The 20631-nt window shown below is 45.7% G+C and overlaps 1 protein-coding gene across 1 annotated transcript in view; it reads left to right on the plus strand.

Annotated features, from left to right (window-relative positions):
- Window positions 1–959: 959 nt before the first annotated feature.
- The window catches only part of HSD11B2 (hydroxysteroid 11-beta dehydrogenase 2), a 426908-nt gene continuing 407236 nt past the window's right edge, over window positions 960–20631 (plus strand). The window contains exon 1 of the mRNA XM_069603975.1: window positions 960–2364. Coding sequence (XP_069460076.1) covers window positions 2094–2364 — 271 coding nt within the window. The 5' untranslated portion in view covers window positions 960–2093. The remainder of the gene's footprint in view (window positions 2365–20631) is intronic.

Raw genomic sequence — 20631 nt, forward strand, 5'->3', positions numbered from 1 at the left:
CCGTCCTCCCAGTTGCAGAAGGGACCAGCCAGCCTGGTGGTCCTCCTGCGTGGCCTCTAAGGTTGACTACAGCAATGCTAGTTTTTATGCTTCATTGAAAACCGCCAAGTCATATTGTTTTGCTTTTGTGGAAAGCAGAATGTAATTAGAAAAGAAAAAAATGTCCGTGATGGCTCTCCCCGTGACATCACCAAGGTCAAAGGTTGCGCCAGGTAAAAGTCCCGCCCCCGCCTATGTTCGTATGGAAACATAACCATTGTGGGACAGGTAGAAACGTTGCACCGCTGCAAGCTCAGGCTCAGTTTTGCTTGGAATTGCCGCCATGGTAGAAATTGCACTAGTACAAAAACGGTATTCGTTCAAGGCATTTCTGCACGAGGGCACAGTTTGCCCCTGTGCCAATGGACAAGTCTATTATAACTTGTGTAAACTTTACCCTGGTACAAAAATGCACTGAAATAGTATGCGGTTTGCTCTAGGGCAATGTTTGCACTAGTGCAAGTTAGTGCACATTTCTGTTCGACTGGCCCAGGTGGGCGGTATGCACACGGGTAGAGTGTGCACACATCCTGGATATGAAGGAAGCAGCCTGCCCCGGTCTTGAGAGCAGCGCCCAGAGAGCACGTTCTCGCGGAGCAGCCATGTGCAGGCAGCCCCGGTGTGCACGGAGTGGTGCTCTCGCGAGCAGAGTTTCCACACGGCCACCCGCGGCGCGCACGGAGCCGCGGTGTGCACGGAGTGGGGATCTCGCGAGCAGAGTTTCCACACGGCCACCCGCGGCGAGCACGGAGCCGCCGCCGTGAGCACAGAGTAACATTGTGCACGGGGCAGCGGGCGGCGCGCACGGGGAGCCCCGGAGCCCCGGCCGCTGCCACTGCCAGAAAGGGGAAGAGGAAGGAGTCGCTGCTTCCAGCCCGCCCGGCCAGCCCCTCCCTCCTGACACCGGCTGCCTGTTCCGCTCGCCCAGTATAAATACAGATCTCGGCTCCACTCGCAGGCACAGAGTCCGGATCAGGGGCTGGCCGAACTCGCAGGACCTGGCGCCGGCACGCGGGAGTGCTCAGCGTCCACGTCCTGCACACTCCTGCAAGCCAGCGATTAGCAGGCCGCACCCCCCTCTTGGACACGGTGGGCTTAGGTGATCCTCTCTGCTTCCTCCGGCCAACGGGTGTACCCCTCCTACACACTCCGCCCCTTACTGCCAGGCTTGGCTTAGCTGGACACTTATAAGCCCAGTTTGACTTTTCGTGATACCCCTGTCACCAAGGGGCAGAGGTGTACTTATCTGTCCCCTGCTAAAAGTTGTACTTGGCTGCCCCCCCCCCCCGTTACTCCTTGTGTGTACTTACCTGCCATATCCCAAAACCAGGCGAACTTGCATGACGCCTTCCCCCAGGTGTGCACACCAGCTGCTCGGCATGTGTGCTTACCTCACCCACTTGTAATTATCAGCGCACTTCGCCCAAGTACACGTTCATCTACTCTCATCCGGCCCATCCTTGTGTACTTAGTTCCACCGGCCAAGGTGTGCTTACCTTATCCTTCACCACAGTGCACTTACCTGCTTCCGTCCTGCATACGGGTGTACTTAACTGCCTGACACTCTGGACTACTCGCGTGGCTCTTTTACACAGGTGTGCACGCTGCGGTTACCTGTCCCCTAATGCACTCACATAACCACTTCATCCCAACCCTCTCCTGCCCTAAAAGCGCATAACTGCTCCCGTGTGTACTCACCTGGCCGTGTAACCCAGGTGAATGTACCCGCTTCCCTAACCCCAAAGTGAGACTCTCTCCCCGCCATATTCGGGTGTCCTCTGCCTCCCACCCCCTCACCTGTACTCGGGTAAATTCAGGTGGTCGCTGCCGCACCCGCCTTAATGTATGCCCCCAGGTGTTCTTGCAACTTGTAATTCTCCCGCACACGGGGGTGCTCACACGCGCCTCCTGTACCTGAAACCTGCGTGTGCGTAACCTCTCTCTCCTTCTGTCCCCTCGTGCCTCGGAGTGGTTCACCTCCCGGGACCCGACCCCTTTTGCCTCTGTGTACTTGACCGGCCCTCGCTGCGCGCCTCTTCCCGTGCGTCGTTGCCATGGAGACGGGCCTGTCCCTGGGGGCGCATGCCTGCATCCTGCTGCTCTTCGGCCTGCTGGTCCTGTTGAGGCTGTGCAGCCCCGCCGCCCTCCTCACCCCGGCCCGCCTGCTCTACCTCCTGCTGCTGGTGCTGCTCCAGTGGCTGTGCCACACCTACCTGCCCACCTCCCTGGGCATCGCGCTGCTGGGCGCGGCCTGCTGCGGGGTCCTGGGCATGTCTGCCCCCGGCCGAGCTTTACCAGTGGCGGGGAAAACGGTGTTCATCACAGGTGAGAATTCAGCTGCAGCAATGTACTAATGTAACTTCTCTGTACACGCCAGGCTGCACGAAGACAACGGGCAGTGTACACACTCAGTACTGGGCATGTGCTATTGTGTTCTGCATACGCTGTACGGGGGGACTCGCTGTGCGCTCCTGTTTAACAATTCACGTACAGCACTGCAGCTCTTTGGTGCTGTGTGCATCGAATGTTGTGACACCACAATTCCGCGCTGCACAGCCTGTACCACAACTTGCCATCACTCTGGAATGTTGTATAGTTCCGTGTTCGCATGTGCTGCCACCATTTTTGGACCTCTTCCCCCCCCCCCCCTCCACAGACAGCACCAGCAGCACCCCAGCTGTTTACTGTACATTATGCCACTCGTGTGCAGGCCCAAAGGGCAGGTTTTCATTGACAAAGTAGGACCACTATGTATCGTAGGCCAACGGCTCCCTCTAGTGGTGACAGCAGGTGAAGCTACTGCATCAGACAAACGTACATTTGGCCTTTTATTATATTGTTAACAGATATATGTGCTCTGTTCTAGGCAGTGTACCCCGAGCACTTCAGTACACTGTTCCACAGGCCCCAGGATTCGTACACAGGACATCCTGCAAGCGCAGTACTGTGTACTCCCCACCGAACCAGCAATATACATTCTGCCCCGCTATGCACATAACATCACGGCTGCTTTAATGCAGTATCCTGTGGCCATTCCACCACGGGTCACTTGTGGTGGCACTGGCCCATAGTGTGGTCTCCCCCAGATGTGGCCAGCAGTGCAATGCTCGTGGTTTCTTGTATGTGCATATTGCTTTTGTGTGTTGTGTAAGGCTAGTTAGTTTCCTTCAGAGGTGGGATACGTTTCTTTTAGTCCTGATCTCCTCCAGGGGTGTGATGGGTTTATTTTAGTTATGATCTCCTCCAGGGGTGTGATGAGGTTACACCGTCCTCAGAAGTTCGTTATACTACTTCCCTTGACTTTGTTCTTCGGGGGTGTGATATGCTTCATGTCATCGCACTTTTCAGCAGTGGTGTGACGTTTCAATTTTTCCAGGGATGTGATATGTATCCCCTACCCCCATCTCCCCTCAAGTCGTGTGATGTTCCCTCTTCTCCGGCTCCTCTCCAGAGGGTCACTGCATGTCCACCGCTCGTGCTTTCCTTCAGATGTGTGATGTGTTCTCCAGGCATGTGATAAGGGTCCCGGCCAGAGGTGTGCTGTGATCCTGCTCGTTTCCAAAGATGTGATGGGTTACAGCTGATGCCGCTCTTCTCATGATGAGCGGTGTGTTTCCTTTGCTCCTGCTGTTCTGCAGAAATCTGGTCTGGGCAACTTGATCCCGTTGTGCTCGAGGTGTGATGCCTCTCCTACTCTTCTCCGGATGCGTGATATGTTTCAACTGACCCTCCCTCCTTCTCTGTTGCCAGCATTTTAGGCAGGGGTGCTGGAAAACCTATTAAGCACGTCCCTCCTCTGCACGGCTCTCTGACAAGAAAGCAACCAAATCCCCATTTCTCATTCAAAACCTGGAGGGGAGCATTCAAGTGGTTCGCACCAGGCTCGGACTGGCCTATCGGACAAAAACGCCAAATGCTGGTCCGGGCCAGTCTTTTTGGTCAAAGTGGGCCCCTTTTTTGGACCATGTGGACCAGTTTGAGAAGTTACTTCACTATGTGGCTAGTAGTGTGGACCAGCGTTGCTGAATACATATTATTTAAAATGAATCTCATTTCATGAAAAACCTCCCCCTTGGCCTTGGGGACTAATCATACAGGATGTCACCAAAGGAATGAAATGTCATTTGCAACTGTGGGCCACTTATTTATTCATTGGTGGCCGGGATAATTTCATGCCTCAGTCCGACCCTGGTTCGCACTGAGAGGCGCATCCATATCGGGCACGGGCACACCTGTCTGGTACATGCCAACAATCAGTGGCAAAGCCAACAGTTTGGGCTTTTATTTAAACACAGAATAGTGATTTTCTGGTCACTGACATCATGCTACTACCCATACCTGCCTACATTTGCTAAAGCAAAATTAGAGGGTGACGTCATTGAATGCCCCGCCCCTTTGACCAGAGACACAGCTCACCCGCTCCGCTATATTCAAAAAGAATCAACGTCAAATTATGTCAATCTAAGCGAAATTTACACTCATCTGCCCATGCCTCGATGTGATTGGCTACTATCGCTTGGTGTCCAATCACATTGAGGTGTGGGCAGAGTTACTGCAAGGGCCGGAAATCCCGGAGCCTCCATGCTCTTCTCTGTAGGCCCAGAGAAGAGCATAAATACCCAGAGTCTATAGGATAAACCAGAGATTGGCTAGTCATTAAATGGAAACCGCTGGCAATGGTGTCAGTACCCAGGCATATCTATTGCCTGTTACCGATACATGAGCCACATCTGTTTGCTTTGAGAATGCTTGTTAGAACAGATGCAAGAACACACATCACTTATACATCGAGTAGCTCAAGCCCCATTTGTTGAAGACGTATATAAATAAATAAAACTTTTTAGTTTTTAGTGAAGTGTACAGGTTTTTGTTAGCGCAACTTAACCATAATGTCCAGTTAACACATTTTTTTTTTTTTGAGTGAATTTTACAGGTTTTTAGTAGGTCAATATAAGTATAAAGTATTGTTAATAAAAACAATGTTGTACTGAATGCCACAGATTTTCAGTAGGGCAACGTAACCATAATGTCCCTTTAGCAAGGGTCTTTTGCTAAACAGTATAGACCTTCCGAAGAAGCCACATGACAATATGCGGGCGTACAGCACGGTAACATGTCCCAGAATCAGTGCACACTTAACAGTAAGATCTATGCCTCGTGGACAGTGTGGAAACAGATTTTATATTTATGTAGGTACGTGCACCTTCAACATTTCCCTTACAGAATGCCAACACGTATTGGTATGCAGCGATTACCAAATGCACTACACATTATATATATCTTTAGCTAAAGTTGTACTTATCTGAAAGTGACATCAGCTAAAGGCATCCTTCCTCCCGAAGAAACAGTAGCATTGCTGTGATGAAGAAGCATGAGAAACAGTGCCCCTACCTTGCAAATAACAAACGCACAAAATTTGACGCCGTACATTTACCATTTGTTGCCTCTTTGCTCATTGCCGTTTGCAAATTGCCTTATTACCTGCCGTACCAAAAAATAAAGTCACCCGTAAACAAAGTTAATAATGCCTTAATAACGACCTTTCAGTGTAAAAAAATGTTTTAAAGAAAAATTGCATACACTTCAAGTACTGCATATTTCTCAGTAAAATACATAGACGTAATAGTCTAAATTTGCAAAGCAGTAACGTGTGCTACTAAAAAGTAGGATTACTTGTTATAAACCGGGGCGGTTTTGGTGGGTCGGATTACAAAAGAAAATCCTTTTTCAAGATGGCCACCATAGAAAGGGAAGGCGGTTATTTTATACATAGTCCCTCTTCCCTTTCCATGGTAGGCTGCAAAAAGCACAAGTACGTGACGTGACGCAGGACCTGTAAATAAACATACAGCGACGTACAACCTAATAACTTAACTTGTCGAAATAATAGACTGAACTGTAAAAGAAAGTAGGTTTATTTAACAACAAACTGTCAGAGACCATCGGAGTAATCCCATTTTCAATGCAATGATAACAATGGTTGTAAGGGCGACATTGCAAATGTTAATCAAGAGGAACACGTTGCTTTTTTCCCGTACACAAATTTTGGGTTATTGCTTGAAGCAGCCGCTTTGTTTACAAAGTCATTTCCAAGGCGGCACCATGACCTTCAGGCTACAGGACCATAAATGATGTCATGTTGCTCCGAATAGCAAGTTCAGCATACGGACAAAGCGGGCTTAGGGTGTCATTCCACATAATTGTTACTGACAGGCAACCGCTCACGAGCAGTTGTATTTGCCGGCCGAAAAAGCCCTCACTCGGCATCTGGAATCCGTGGCACGGACAATACGGCAAGATGTACCTGGGCAGGAAACGTAACAGGAAATATGTATCAATAACCAACCTCTACCAAAAAATGTCAAAAAAGACACAAAAATTTGCAAAGTAATACACAAATGTAAGTGGTCAAACATGACATTTTACCGGAATGTTACTAATAACCATGAGTAACTATAGTAACAGGCTACAAACGCCGAGATTCTGCATGCACCGTAAGAGAAAAAAAAATGCCAACTACACAGTAAGACGATAATGCAGTTATGAAAGCAAAATGAATGGACAATTAAAAAACAATATTACGTCTTGTGATTTCAAACAAAAGCAACATAATGTTCAAACTGCTATGTGGCAAACATTACTTTTCAAATAAAAATATTAATGCTAAAAAAGGATGAGAGTAGTCATAGTCTACAAATGCGGGACCTGTGCACTCCGCAATATTACCCGAAAAATGTATCAGAGCAGAAAGATAATACGTCAGTTATATTGGCACAATTATATTTTTAGTAATGTAAAAATAAAGCGCGGTATGCTGTAGAGTGGGCAAATGTAAACTTACATAATATTTACTGCCTCCATTCTTATTCTTCAAGTCAGACACCAATGTGTTCGCATAGAAGAATCTTCAGGACTGATATTGCATGTCCTGGACAAACTTTTTAAAACATAACCTTATCAATTGCTATTTTTTTCGACTCTTTCATTCTGTGAATGTCTTCAAAGATTTCCTGTTCGCTCAAGATCAAAAAACAATTGCCCCTTATACATTCACTCGGATGCGCGGGCGTATTGAGCGTCCAACCAAAAAAGCAACTCATGTGACCTTCACTCAGAAGCCATATACATTCTTACTTTGCATCAACATATTGAAATCCAATTATGAGAACCTCTACTCCCATACACCTCCAGATTCGTTGTTTCCAGCAAAGAGTGCATATGGTGGCCTTGGTTTTCAAAACTTAGGACGCCAGTCTGACGGCAATATTATTCCAAAAACATTTTTGCTAGTGGTACAGCGAGCACAAACTTGCATTTAAACGTATGACTTTGGTGACAAGAAAACTCCACTTTTTCAGTTTGTGCTTCCACATCCCATTTTACCCCCCTCAAAGGTCACCTTCTGAAATAGTATTACATAAGTGTGACATGTGCAATGCTGTCTTGTTTTGTATGTGTTTCTGGCGATGTCTGCGTACACCAAAACATGATAGCGGGGGCACCGAAGAAAGCTAACGTACTTTATCAGTGCCACATGGTCGCAGGCACAAACTTTTTCCCTCATTCAGTCTAAGGGGGAAAAGAGAAGTTCGACAACCCCCCCCTATAACTTTCCTCCCCCTGCACCAAACATCACCAAACTTTCCAAAGAAATGGAGAGTGTCGGATATATTTTTTTTTGCAAACTTTGGTGAGGAATCGTCCAAGGGGAGCATATGTATAAGGCACCCAAAAAGTGCTCTTCCTATGGGAACTGCAACTTCACCATAACAACAAAGCCACTAACGTGCCTGTCTAATATGCTGCAGTGCTTGAGGGCAGGACATAGAGATTTTGATATGTCCAGATATATTTGAATGTATGTGTGTACATTTGCTTATAACTCCACTGCTTATAACGTACGACCTAAGGCCTGAAGCCATGCAACCAAAACTCTACATCCTGCCCACAACCACCTGAGTGATGTGCGGAACTACGGTTGTATCGATAGGTGTGGTATGCTTCTCTTGTTCTGGCCAGAGACCAGACTCCTAGCTGTATTTCCATAGATATTGCAATGTGTGGGTGTGCAGTGTCTTATATCTGCAGTGCTTATAACTTCGGCCATACACCCAAGACTGTACACACTCCCCACAACCATGTAATCGGTAATCAATACTACTGGTGTATCCATTGCTTAGAAATGCTGTGGTGGTCATGGCCAGGGCCTAGAGTCTTGGAAGTATGGCCTACGGCCATGCATCTAAGACTCTAGGCCCTGGCCACAACCACCACCGCAGCATGTCACACCCATGGCGGTGTGCTAATCAATAGCACACCCATAGTAAAAAATAATGTAATAACGACATGTACTCAATGACAATGGTCGCTAATGCCATGCGTGCCCTTAGAACAGGTTCAAGGTGCCTGTACACTGCACGCACTGAAATAGTACCCTTAGTAGACCCCTAATTTTCTGCATGTACAAACATCCTGAACAAGGTGGGCATAGAGAATGAATCAATTACACCTGCCGCCCAAACAAGTAGTTTTTTACCCATCTCTTACTCTGTGAACCTCCCCACGCACTGTAGGAGAGCAAAACAGTTTCCAAAACAACATTTCGCCTCTGGTGGCGTTCGCGCTGTGGTTGGATCCAAGATGTTGGGCGCATCCACACATTCTGGTGCACATCACGGCTCGCTGCAGCTAATCGGCGAAAATGTTGCGTGTCCACGGTCATGACGCCACCCCACTGGCCAATCGGTATCTTGTCCGCGGAGCGAACAGGGAAGTGTGACCGCAGAGCGGACAAAGATATCACTAATTTTTTAGACATATTTTTTGGTCGTTTTAAAGGAAACTACTGGAAGGATTGTCACCAAATTTACAAAAGCAGCCGTTTGGGACCAGGCCCCTGCCGCAAATTTGGTAAAAATCCGTCCAACGGTTTGACCTGTAGGCGTGAGCAACGTTTTTTCCCATTCTGCCTATGGGAAAAAAACATTTTGGGACCCCCCCTATAACTTTACCCTCCCTTGACCAAATCTCACCAAACTTTGCAAAAAAAATTCAGACTGCCCCATATACTTTTTTTTTCCAAAGTTTGGTGAGGATTCGTCCAGGGGGAGCGGAGTTATAAGCCACCCAAAAAGTGCTCTTCTATGGAAACAGCAACTTAACCATAACTACACGGCCAATATATATATACATATATATATGGCCTGCGGTAGCGGCCATTTAGTTATGGTTATGTTGCTCATCTCATAAGAAGAGCACTTTTTGGGCGGCTTATAACTTCGCTCCCCTGGACGAATCCTCACCAAACTTTGGAGAAAAAAAAATGTATATGGCACACTCTGAATTTTTTTGCAAAGTTTGGTGAGATTTGGTCAAGGGGGGCCAAATGTTTTTTTTTCCCATAGGCATAATGGGAAAAAACGTTGCTCACGCCTACAGCCCAAACTGCTGGATTTTCACCAAATTTGCGGCAGGAGTGGCGGCTTGGTCCCATTAGTGTGCTTTTGTTAATTTGGTGTAAATCCATCCAGCATTTTATTGTATTTTTTTTTTGTTTTTTAAAAAAAAATTTACGACCTAAACATAAGGCAAAAAAATGTGTGATATCTATGTCCGGTCCGCGGACTCCTGTTTGCTGACTTTTGCGTGGTCTGCGGACATTGGGACGCACCCGCTGATTGGATGGTGAGAAAACATGAAATGCAGTGATTTTCCTGAAACGCCCGCCATCTTGGATTCGCAGACGTTTTTGGAATCCGCAGACAGCACGGTGAAAACATTAAAAAAAAAAAGCAGCATTGCACTTGTCAAACTCAACAAACAATCTCTGGGGATGTGGGGCGGATGAGGATTGGATTGGATTGGATATGGCCATAAGAAGCCAAAAAACGGATTGTTTCACCCCCCCGAAAGTCTGCGACACTTCAGATGTCCTGGGGCAGTCCTGTGGTGTTCGCGGACACTTCAGGATTCTGTCAAGAGGGGGCCACATTAGAGGGCGGGGGTCCCAAAATATTGTAAAGGCATATAAATGTGGTGTCATTTGATGAATCTGCACAACATTTGGCAAAACGATTTTGGATCTAGATATAAATGGTTTTCTAAAGTTTGGGATTTTCTCAAGAGGGGCGAAATTAGAGGGGGGACTCACCATTTTTTGATGGCTTATAACTTTATTGCTATTTGACGAATGTGGACAAAAGTTTTGAGAAAGATTATAGACTCCACCTTCAATGTTTGTGTAAAGACTGAATGCATTTTGTCAAGTGGGGGCTAAGTTATGACTTGTATGTACATGTATTGTGACACTTTTAAAAAAATAAAACATGGGCGGATTTCGAGCAAACTCGTGAGGAGCATTGGCAAGGACATTAAAGCATGGTTTTGCAATTGTGCCCGTGTTTTATTTTTTGACAAGTGTAATAATGTAGGTACAAAAAATAGTCATATACATTTGGTGACTGAGGTATAGCCTGTGGCCGTGGGCAGTAGCCAGATTGTCTGGGTCATGGCATAAGGTTATGACACAATCTGGCTACTGGCCATGACCACTAGGGATGAAAAAATGGTGTTAAAGTGGCTATGTCTACCTGGGACCGGCTAAGTTATTTGAAGGTAGGATAGGTTTGAAAGGGAAAAAAAGTGCTTGTGGTAATATGTTCATAGGGTTTTGCAGGCTGCCATGGCAAGGGAAGAGGGGCTGCGTACGGAGTCCTGCCTTCTCTTTTCATGTTGACTGTCTTGGAAAAGGATTTTCCTTCCTACAGCGGGACGCCGCAGGCGTCCCCTTGTAGGAAGAATAATCCTTCCTTCTTACAGCGGGATGCCACAGGCATCCCGCTATAGGAAGAAAAATCTATGTTTTAGCACCCTGGGTTCCCGCTTTGGGAACCAGGGGTGCTAATGGCATTTACCCCTCATTTCAGGGGCTGCAATGTACAATAATGGTCCGTAGCCCTCTTTATTTATGATGCACCAATGCCCGCAGACATCAGGCTGTGTGTTTACAGTATCTGTTGAGGAAGATGAGGTGGAGGAAGACAGCTTATTACTTGCTGAGAAAGGAAACACCTTTCTGAGAGCATTGCGGTCAATGGATTTGGTGTGGCGGCGCATGGAGGTGGTCCTGTAGGAGTACTGTCCAGGTAGTCTATGACTAAGTGCATTTCACTTTGGTAGCTTTAGCCTTTGGTACACTTCCAACAGTAGCAAAGAACTGGCACACCCATGATTCGATCTTGGTGCTAGAAGTAGGCACTTCCTCTACCTCATCTTCTTGGTCCTCGTCATTGTCTTTGAAAGTACTGCGCTTCTTTTGTTGTGAAGGTCCTCCAGCTGGTGGTAGTGGTGGCTCTTGGGGAGGAGGGATGGCAATAACTGATGCCATTTTATAAGACAAATAGCAGTTTTGATAAAATCTTCCAAGTATGTACTGTGTACTAGATTGGTAATGGATAATGAGTACGAGAAGGTGCAGGGGGTTTGCAAGGGAAATGTTGTAGTTGAAAGTTCCTAGATCAGTAGAAAATGCAGTTCCGAAATGTCCGTGAAGGACAGATCTTATTGTGAAGTGCGGACGGGTGCTCGGACACGTCATGCCGCGCGCCAGCGTATGGTCATGTGGCACTGTCCGGAAGGTCCGCAATGAAGTCAGATGTTCTTAGACGTCTACGGATGCAAAACTAGTTGAAATAGTTACAAAAAGTGTATAGAAGTGTTCAAAATGATTCTAGAAGGTGGGAAATGGCAGGGTTTTAAGGTGACACTTGATAAATTGGACACAAATATTGTTATATTTGGTAAGTATGATATTAGTAAGTTGTAGGAAAATGGCATGCACTGGTAAAAACCCATGAAATTCAATGAAAAAATGTTAAGGGGACGTTATGGTAACCAGTAAAATTGAAAAACCCCTGAAATTCATTTATTGTAAGCTAAGCAACCATAACTCAACACCCAGGACATCAAAGATGATATCACAAATATCATTGATGACATCACTGATGACATCACATGTGCATTTACTTTTCATACATGGGGTTGTGTATATAATGTTGGCAAAAAAGTATCAGGGATTATCGGCAGATGTGTAATAAACTACATACTTCATTACGCAATGTAATGTTCTAAAGAACATTCCATTGCAGTGTTGTTTCTAGTACAGGAACCTACTCATACAGAAATGTAGGTATTGGCTGCAGCATAGACCACAGAGGTGTTATATTTGTAATTGTCTAAAGTTATATAAAAAAACAGTGAATGCTTCTGTATCAGACTTATCCGTACTGTGAAACATGTATTAATAGCTAATAATGCATCACTTACTACGTATTTCTACTAATACACACAAAACATAAATAGACTACAATACATACAAATATGGGGCTTATAAATGGAGAGTAAAGTAAGCAAACACGAGGCAGTATCATTAGCAACTGTGTACAGTCTACATCATTGTAGTCGCACACAAAAATGATTGCTGTGTTTCAGGCCTGCTTCTTCCCCTCTATATGTACATCATAAGATGCGATTAAATTCTAAGGAAAGTAGTGTAAAAACATGTGAGAATAGCAATATTTATAAATGTAATACCTTTTGAAAGTGAAGTTTCTTAATGTCAGTAAATGAAACCACCTGGCCTAGATATGGCAGTGAACAAAAAAGAAGGGGCTAGACATGTGATGTCATCACTGATATTTGTGATGTCATCTTTGATGTCCTGGGTGTTAGTCTTAGCAGTGCACGGTGGTGGCGTGAGTTATGGTTGCTTAGCTTACCATAACTGGCAAATTTCAGAGGTTTTTCGATTTTACTTGTAACCATAGTCCTTTTTAACAATTTTTTTTTTCTTTTTTTTTTTTTTACTGAATTTCATAGGTTTGTATTAGTGCAACGTAACCAAAACGGTCCCTTTTTATGTAATATATATATATATATATATATATATATATATATATATATATATATATATATATATATATATATATATATATATATATATATATATATTTACACCAGGACGTTTACATCTGCAACTAAGCCGTTACGTTTGAGAAGGCTGCTTAGAAATAATATTGGCATCTCATCTCATAAAAGCACAACCCTAGCTCAGACATTCAAAGGGTGGGAAGAGGTGGATGGGGGGGGGGGGTGTTTCGGCAGGGAGGGAGAGGCTGTGTGTCCCTCCTCACATCCTATCTTCAATTCCCATACCAATAGTTTAGGCGGAAAGTAAAAAGAGGGTAGCCTTTCTGGACCTGCACTCCTCCTGAAGTCCACTCATTGAACTGCTTGCCCATCTTACTCTTGTCCTCTTGGCAAAATAAATCAGTTTTTCTAATTCCTATTTCGTGAAAATGTGCACAAATATGCCTGCCATCACTGGAAAGTTGGTGAAATTACGCAAAGTGAAATGGTCGTGTTGTCAGGAGATTTGCAAGGAATAACATTCACTAAAATAGGTCTCGTGGGTTGGAGAGGGAAATGAAATTACCTTACTTGTACGAAATGTGCTCATGGCAACATTCCCAAATTAACTTTTGCTGGAGTATTTCTAAGCAGACGCACTGAAAACATTTTAGTTGCCTTCAACTTACTTTGTTGATGCAATATTCTCAATTACCGATTCCTGGAGAAATTTGCAGCACATGGATGAAGCATCCATGCTTGAGATGTCGCTGGTAAAAAAAAAAAATCACAAATGGACTGAAGACTTTCTCAAGAACCGAAGGGAAAACTATGCACTTGTATTTTCAACTTAAGTTGTGGGACCACAATGGTGCAATTGCCTTGATTGCACGTATTTTTAACTGAAGTTGTTCAATGGTGCACTTAATAATAAATTCTGAATGTTCAATTTCGCCCAGTTTGCAGAATGTATATGTTGGACTCATCCACCCAGAACCTCCATCTGCCATTCAGCTTTTGTGTCCCTGCGGAAGCATCTATTAGGCCTGGTGTGGTCCCGGCACACACCGGTGAGCTATGCAGCCTGTGGAGGGCAAACTGACCCTGATCTGTGGCTACATCTAAAGGTGTGCGGCTCCCTGTGATGTACACGTTCTTAAATTCTTCTTTTAAAGCACTGAAGAAATCATTTTGGCAACTTGGCGAAATACAATATGTAAATTACTCCCCAAAATGAGCACTCATATTGGCTCCTTTGGAGGCAGCCATTTTAAAATTACTCTCTGCCACTGGAGCCACCATTACAAAGTAACACAAATAAATTGATGACTGGAAGACATGCGTTGTTCAGCAGAGGTTACATCCTGTCTGAAACGCAAACATAAGGCCTTCGGCCGTGGCCACTGTCCTTTTAGCACCAATTATTATAAAAGACAGAGGCCTTTGGCCATGGCCCACATGCCCGGTGTCCAGTGTAATAACAAAATAAAAATAACGAACTTTTTAAACGACCCTAAAATAACGGGGGAAAAACGAATTTTTAATTTAAAATATGGATGGGGGTGGGCTAAGGGAATAAAACTGGTCGAGAGTGGTTTTCGGTGGGGTTATAGACTTAGGGAAATGGGGGGAGCTTTGGAGGTGACCCCCCCGCCAAATTCAAACGCACACAAATCAGTATTTTTCATTATTTTCGGGTCGAGAAAACAGTTATTCCTGTTTTTGTTGAAATCGCATGAAATCACATGCCCTTGCGTAAGGCCATGGGCAGTAGCCACATCCTTTGGCCATGTCCACTATCCCGTTGCACCACATTGCCAAAAGTACAGCACCCACGGCGTATGGCCATGATCCATGTGGGCCGGTACTCCAGCTATGGCCTATATTCCCCCTGCCAAGTAACTTCCCAGATCTCAGTGGCCATGACCGCTGTCCACATTCCAATAAATTAGCCAAATAGTTTGGGCCAGTGGTTTGTACACTGTTGCATCAAACCGGCTTAACGACCAGGGCCAGAGGACCAGGCCTACAGCCCATGTCCCCCTCACAATTACATTTTCAAATCCAACCAGCCTTTGGTGCTGGACTAATGCTGGTGGTCCCCTGCAAGGATTAGAATGCATTTTGAAAATAGTTGTTTTTGACCCTCCCTTGGCTCCCAGTTAAATATACTACAAAATAACTCTAAAATTACTGCAAAAATGTCTCCCCTTGATAGAAAAAGATGACTGGTTATAGCAGGAATGGGATAACGTTAAACAATTTGTCATCCCCCCATTACAACTGTCCAAGTGCTCCCTCCTCATTCCTAGTACCCCTTGTGCAAATCCCCCCCCAACTCTCTCTGATTACCCCTTTTCTCCTGCTGGTTTGTGCGATATATATTTTTTTTAAGCACGTATTGTGGCATTTCCGCAGGAATTCTCCAGAAATTCTGTGGGATTCCGCCTGGAAGACAATGGGCCTCATTACACGGTAGGCGGTAGCCATGGTGCTATTTGCACCATGGCTACCCCTTACCGCCTTCTGGGTCCGGGTTGGCGGTATGGGGACTTACCGGGTCATTCCGACCCTTGGGGACCCGGTAAATCCCCATGCCAAATACCATTCCCCATTCCCATTTGAGCCCCCATAGGGCTCAATGGGAATGGGGAAAGGGCTAATAACGGTACCGCAATTTGCAGTACCGTTATTTGCTCTGAAGTCCCTCAGCGGGTCCCTTCTTTAACGTGTGGTCTGACCACGCGTTAAGGACGTGGCACGCTGAGGGACATCGTAGTAGGGCGGTAGGGGATTACCGGCACTGGTGCCCTTACCGGTGCTGGTAATCCCTTACCGCCATCCGTGTAATGAGGCCCAATGTGTCTGGAACAAACGGCCCCTCAGCCCACCCTTAGCACTCCCTCTACACATGTGGCCCTGTTTCTTTCCCCACCTCTACCCTAATACGAAACAATCCATTTCCTTCCAATATAATTGTGAGCACTTTTCTTTTGCGGCTTCCCTTGGGATTAGTGTGGGAAACTCTCATCGAGGGGAGGGGGAGTGGGCGGATGGTAGCTTTTCATTTCTGAAAAGTCTGACTGATGCAACGCACCATGGGACTGGAGGCACCCTGTTGTTCAATTTATTTAAAAACTACAGGGGGATTTTACCCAAAACCGCAAATCCGTCAGAAGTTTTCACACTGCTTGTTTTCAATGGAAGCCCCATTTTCTCTATGGGAAATTAACCGGAGTAGTACAAAAACCGCCTTTTTAGTTTTCTTAAGAACCTTTGAACCGTTTAATGAATTTTCTCAAATTTCCAGTTTTGAGGGGAGGCGGGCATTTCTTTTGAAAAATGTCCCCCCAAGTCGTCCAGGGAGTCAAAAGTATGAACAGTAGAATTATGGGAAAAGGCAATGCAAATTGGTTTTATCTTAACTGTAGAGTGGCAACTGCTGCACTATAATAATTATATTGATGTATAACCGTTTGTCAAACATTTGATATATCTACTATTTTACTGAATATGTTTGTACTCACAGCACATATATATCAAACAAAGGCCAGAAGGTGTGCCATGTAAAACTAGCCCAGGACCTTTGGGGGTTGCAAACCCTTGAAACACAAAAGCATGAGGCATAAAAGGGCATGAAAATATGCCACCAGCATACTTTTGGTGACAACCTGTGCCCTTCACTGTTGCTAAGGACGCCACAACCCATTGGAATAACTTGCACAGGTGAACTGCAACACTAGAGATTCAGAGCTCTCCAGATTCCCCATTTCACACGTGAAAAATCCACCCAGTCCCCTTTCTTCTCGGGATTCTGGAATGTATAGTCCTCCATTTAAAATGGAGAAGATACAACTTTAAGTCCCAGAATTCCATGGAAAAAAACAGGCCTGGGTGGCTACCTTCCCAATAGAATGTGAGGGAAATGATGGCAGAGACCCATTACCTCTTCCATTGTTATGCTTCATGAAGATACATGTGAGATGGAAAGGTGCAGCAGAAGAAGGCTGTGCCACAGTCTCTCAGAACAATGGTCTGTTCAGAGGAGGGCACCGGGCATGCAACGGTGGTTATGCCACTTGCCTGCATCACTACTCTCTAGACGACTACCAGGCCACCATGTTGAGCAACAGTGCCCTAATTTACCCACCCCCTAACATTATTCCACGGAACATGCCCAAATGACATGCACGCCCATGCTGCACTCTTCAGAAAACCTAGCCAGATGTTATGCACTGCTCTCTCACCCTAGTTCCAGGACCATCATGAGGTAGGCAGGTGAGCACTTTGCCCCAGCCTCATGCTATGAACGGGGCCTTGCAGGCAGTGTGGCGTGATCTACTGTTTCTTTTGTTTTGTTTGCTGGGCAATAAATCGTTTAAAAAAACGATAAAAAAAGATCCATTTGGAAGGACCGCTCTGTGACCGCAGACTCGTCTTTCTAAATTGAACAGTCATGCCCCTGTCGCGCACGCAGGCAAGGAGGGGGGGGGGCAAAGCAATATCACATTTTTGCTTTTTTTGTAGGCTGCCTAAAATGGGCTGTTGTTGCAATTCAGTTTTGAGCCATGGTGCTCACAGGAGCCAGCGCAACCCTTTTGTGGTTGTTTCTGCGCAAATGCATCTTAGTGATGTGGGGCAATGTCGTTGAGTGGGTCAATGTATCCCACAGTCTGCAATGTGTTACATCCTGTCCCTAGGCCCAGCAATCAATCTTATGCTTGTCATTTCGACCCAAGGCATAACTGTTTTGGTTGGCGTCATGGTAAGGCTGCTTGCTATGGTAATTCATGCTTGTTCCAAATTGTTTCAGGTGCAGGGCTATCATTTGGAAACCGGAAAACTGGATTCCCCACCTCACCAAAATGTTTGATTCTGGGAAACTTGCTTTCTCTCTGTGCCACATTCCACTTAAGTGTTGACATTTGGAGTACATGAAACAACGACCACTTTAAGAAGTGGTGCATTAAAAGTTCACTAGGCATAGGCCAAGCCGCTAGTTTTAGCATTGCACAGAGGTGCTAGGAGGAGTGAGGTAATGAGGGGCAGTGAGGAATGAGGGAAAGGGGCCAAGAGAAAGAGGGACAGGGCAAGAGAAAGAGGAGCAGGGGCAAGAGGAGTGAAGAAAAGTGAGAGGGGCCTAGCAATTGGCAAGGGAAAGAGAAGATGGCACTGTTTGCAGATGTGTGATCAGGGAAGGGATGGGTGTTGCAGCACACAGGCATAGACCCATCGCCGATAAACCTTCCTCAAAGTGGTTCAGGAGATGTATAGACACCAAGATCTGGTGGTTGCTAAGCAACGTGTCCTTGTAGAGTATGTGGCACATTATTTGCATCTTATTTCAGTGCATACAAAAAAGACTGAGATTAGTGCTCACAACTTTGCAATGGTTTCACCGCCCTTCTCTTATGGCATAACAACGGTGCCGGGGAGCACACGCCCTTTTGCTCCATTTATTCTGTTTGCAAAACAACAATACCTTTCAGGTGTCGTAACTGCTAATGTGCTGAAGAAAAGTAGCATGACTCAAGGGGTCAGTCGCGGGTCCGCCCCTACTACTTTGTAGAGTGCAATCTTTCCCTCACTACAGCTCCATTTACGGGTGTAGTATGTGGTTAAAGCCAATTCTAGTGTTGCCTGTCTCTTCTGTAAATCCATCCCCCTTTTATGGGTGTGTAATATTCTGTGACAGCAGATACTCATTTTGCTCTGATCCGGAACCATTTTCGTAAAATTGCTCACTTTTGGTCAGCAACACTGGAGCAATTTTACTAAAATGGTTCTTCGTCGGCTGCTATGCGTCTTTGCATGTTTTTTAAATGCAAAAATGCATGGCCTCTGCCGATGAATGGGGCCTACTTTTTGGTGCAATGAATTGGCGATATCACACACTCTCCTACCTTGACTCCCAACACCAGGGCCCACCGTCTAGAAATCATGGAGAGCTCTGCTCCGGGTGCAGAGTGAAGGCATGAGGTGGCTTTGCCCAGCGTGTTTGATGCAGAGTGATCCCAGGTTAAAATTGAATCATCTCTACATAAATAAGGACACATTTGCTGGGGTTGGGGCCGAGGAAAGCAATACACAGCTCTTCACACTAAGAGCCTTCCTAGCCAAGATTGAATTTGAAATGCTGTAAATCGATTAGACACCCCAAAATGAAATTCCTGGATATTAGGGGCATGCAAAGGAACCAGGGGTGTTGCTGTGCTTCCAGGATGGCCCTCAGGCTTGGCTATTTCCATGGTATCTGCCAGTTGGGTGGAGAGATCTTTTCATGGTGTTAACCTGGACAGGAGGCTCCATGGATTGAAATTAGTTGTTATTCACTCTACCACCTCGCTCTTCCTGATGTCACAGGTTACCTCCTCGACCCCATAAGGGCACGAAGAGTACACCAAGAAATTCCCCCCATGACGGGTACAAACCTTTTCTGGAGGCATATTGTCATTGATGTCGAAACAGGAGTGAGGAATTGGTCCGATTTCATTACCTGAATCAATAGAATCATTTTGGGCATCAATCGCCATTCCAATAAAGGTGTCGGCGCCCAAAGTGATTCTTTGAGGGTCACTGTTATCCACAAATATTAGATTGGTGTTGTGTTCTAGATCTACTAGAGGTGTCGGATGTAAATACAAACCTTGTGGTTGGAGATGAGATTTCAAATGTATATAGGCGTCCTGGTGTTTGAGGTCTGCCTTCACTAAACTTTGAAGGGAATACTGAATTGCCGCACCTGTACTGGGATGGTAAGCTCTTCTCGCACTTTTAACTTCTACCACATGAGGCAGCAATTGAACTGACCAAAATGCTTTTTCAGGGTTTTCCAAAGACCACGGGGTCGCCCCCCAATTGTGACCATACTTTATTATTAATTGGGTCCAAATTGATCGTGAATATATTGAGAATGTCACTACCTAAAATAAAATGTGTAGGACATCTCTAACAACCCAACAATTGTGCTCTATGCTTTGTTGCCAATAGACATTTTTACCATACCATGTGATCTTGGGTGATTTTCTGTGTCGGAAATTGGGAATCTGTAGGAAGAAATTTTACGTCTCGAAATGTGCATAGTTGAATCTGCTTTCTCCCCAGATTCCTCATTGTCCCCCTTTACCTGAAGGCAGTTCGCAGAACCGGGTTGTGGAGAGGATACTCTACAGTTTCTGTATTATCTGGCTTGATTATTTGGGGCTTAAGAGATTCTTGATCTGGGTCGTTCTATATACCTACCCTGTCGATTTCAGGGTTTCTTGTGACCCATTCTTCTTCTGGAGGAATTTCCCCCCCCATTCCTGAAGGAGAAGATTTCCTTATCTGACATCTGACACCTCAGAGATTCTTCTCTTTCAAAGGGAGGCTTCCAGGGGTTCTATTTTGGTGGGAAAGGGAGCTTCATCAAGGGCTTGGCATCTCCCCTCAACCAGGGCCCCCATTACAGGAACCTGTTGCTTTTCAGAACTTTCAGTCATGCCCCCCCTGGGTTGTCAGACCTGGATGTTGGGGGATTCTAGGAAGCAGGGTTAGGTTGAGGGTTTGACTGAGCCCTCACTATGTGCCCCAGGTTTTCGGTCAATTGTTGACCCTGTCGCTCCAGCTGAGTAACTTGTAACTTTCTTGGAGTTGTCGGGAGGTCTCTGCTCATACCTCCACTGCTCCCTAAAAGGGCAACTGTCC

Source organism: Ambystoma mexicanum, chromosome 1p, assembly GCF_040938575.1.
Source record: "Ambystoma mexicanum isolate Mex_15411 chromosome 1p, UKY_AmexF1_1, whole genome shotgun sequence".
In the NCBI taxonomy this organism is placed as follows: domain Eukaryota; kingdom Metazoa; phylum Chordata; class Amphibia; order Caudata; family Ambystomatidae; genus Ambystoma; species Ambystoma mexicanum.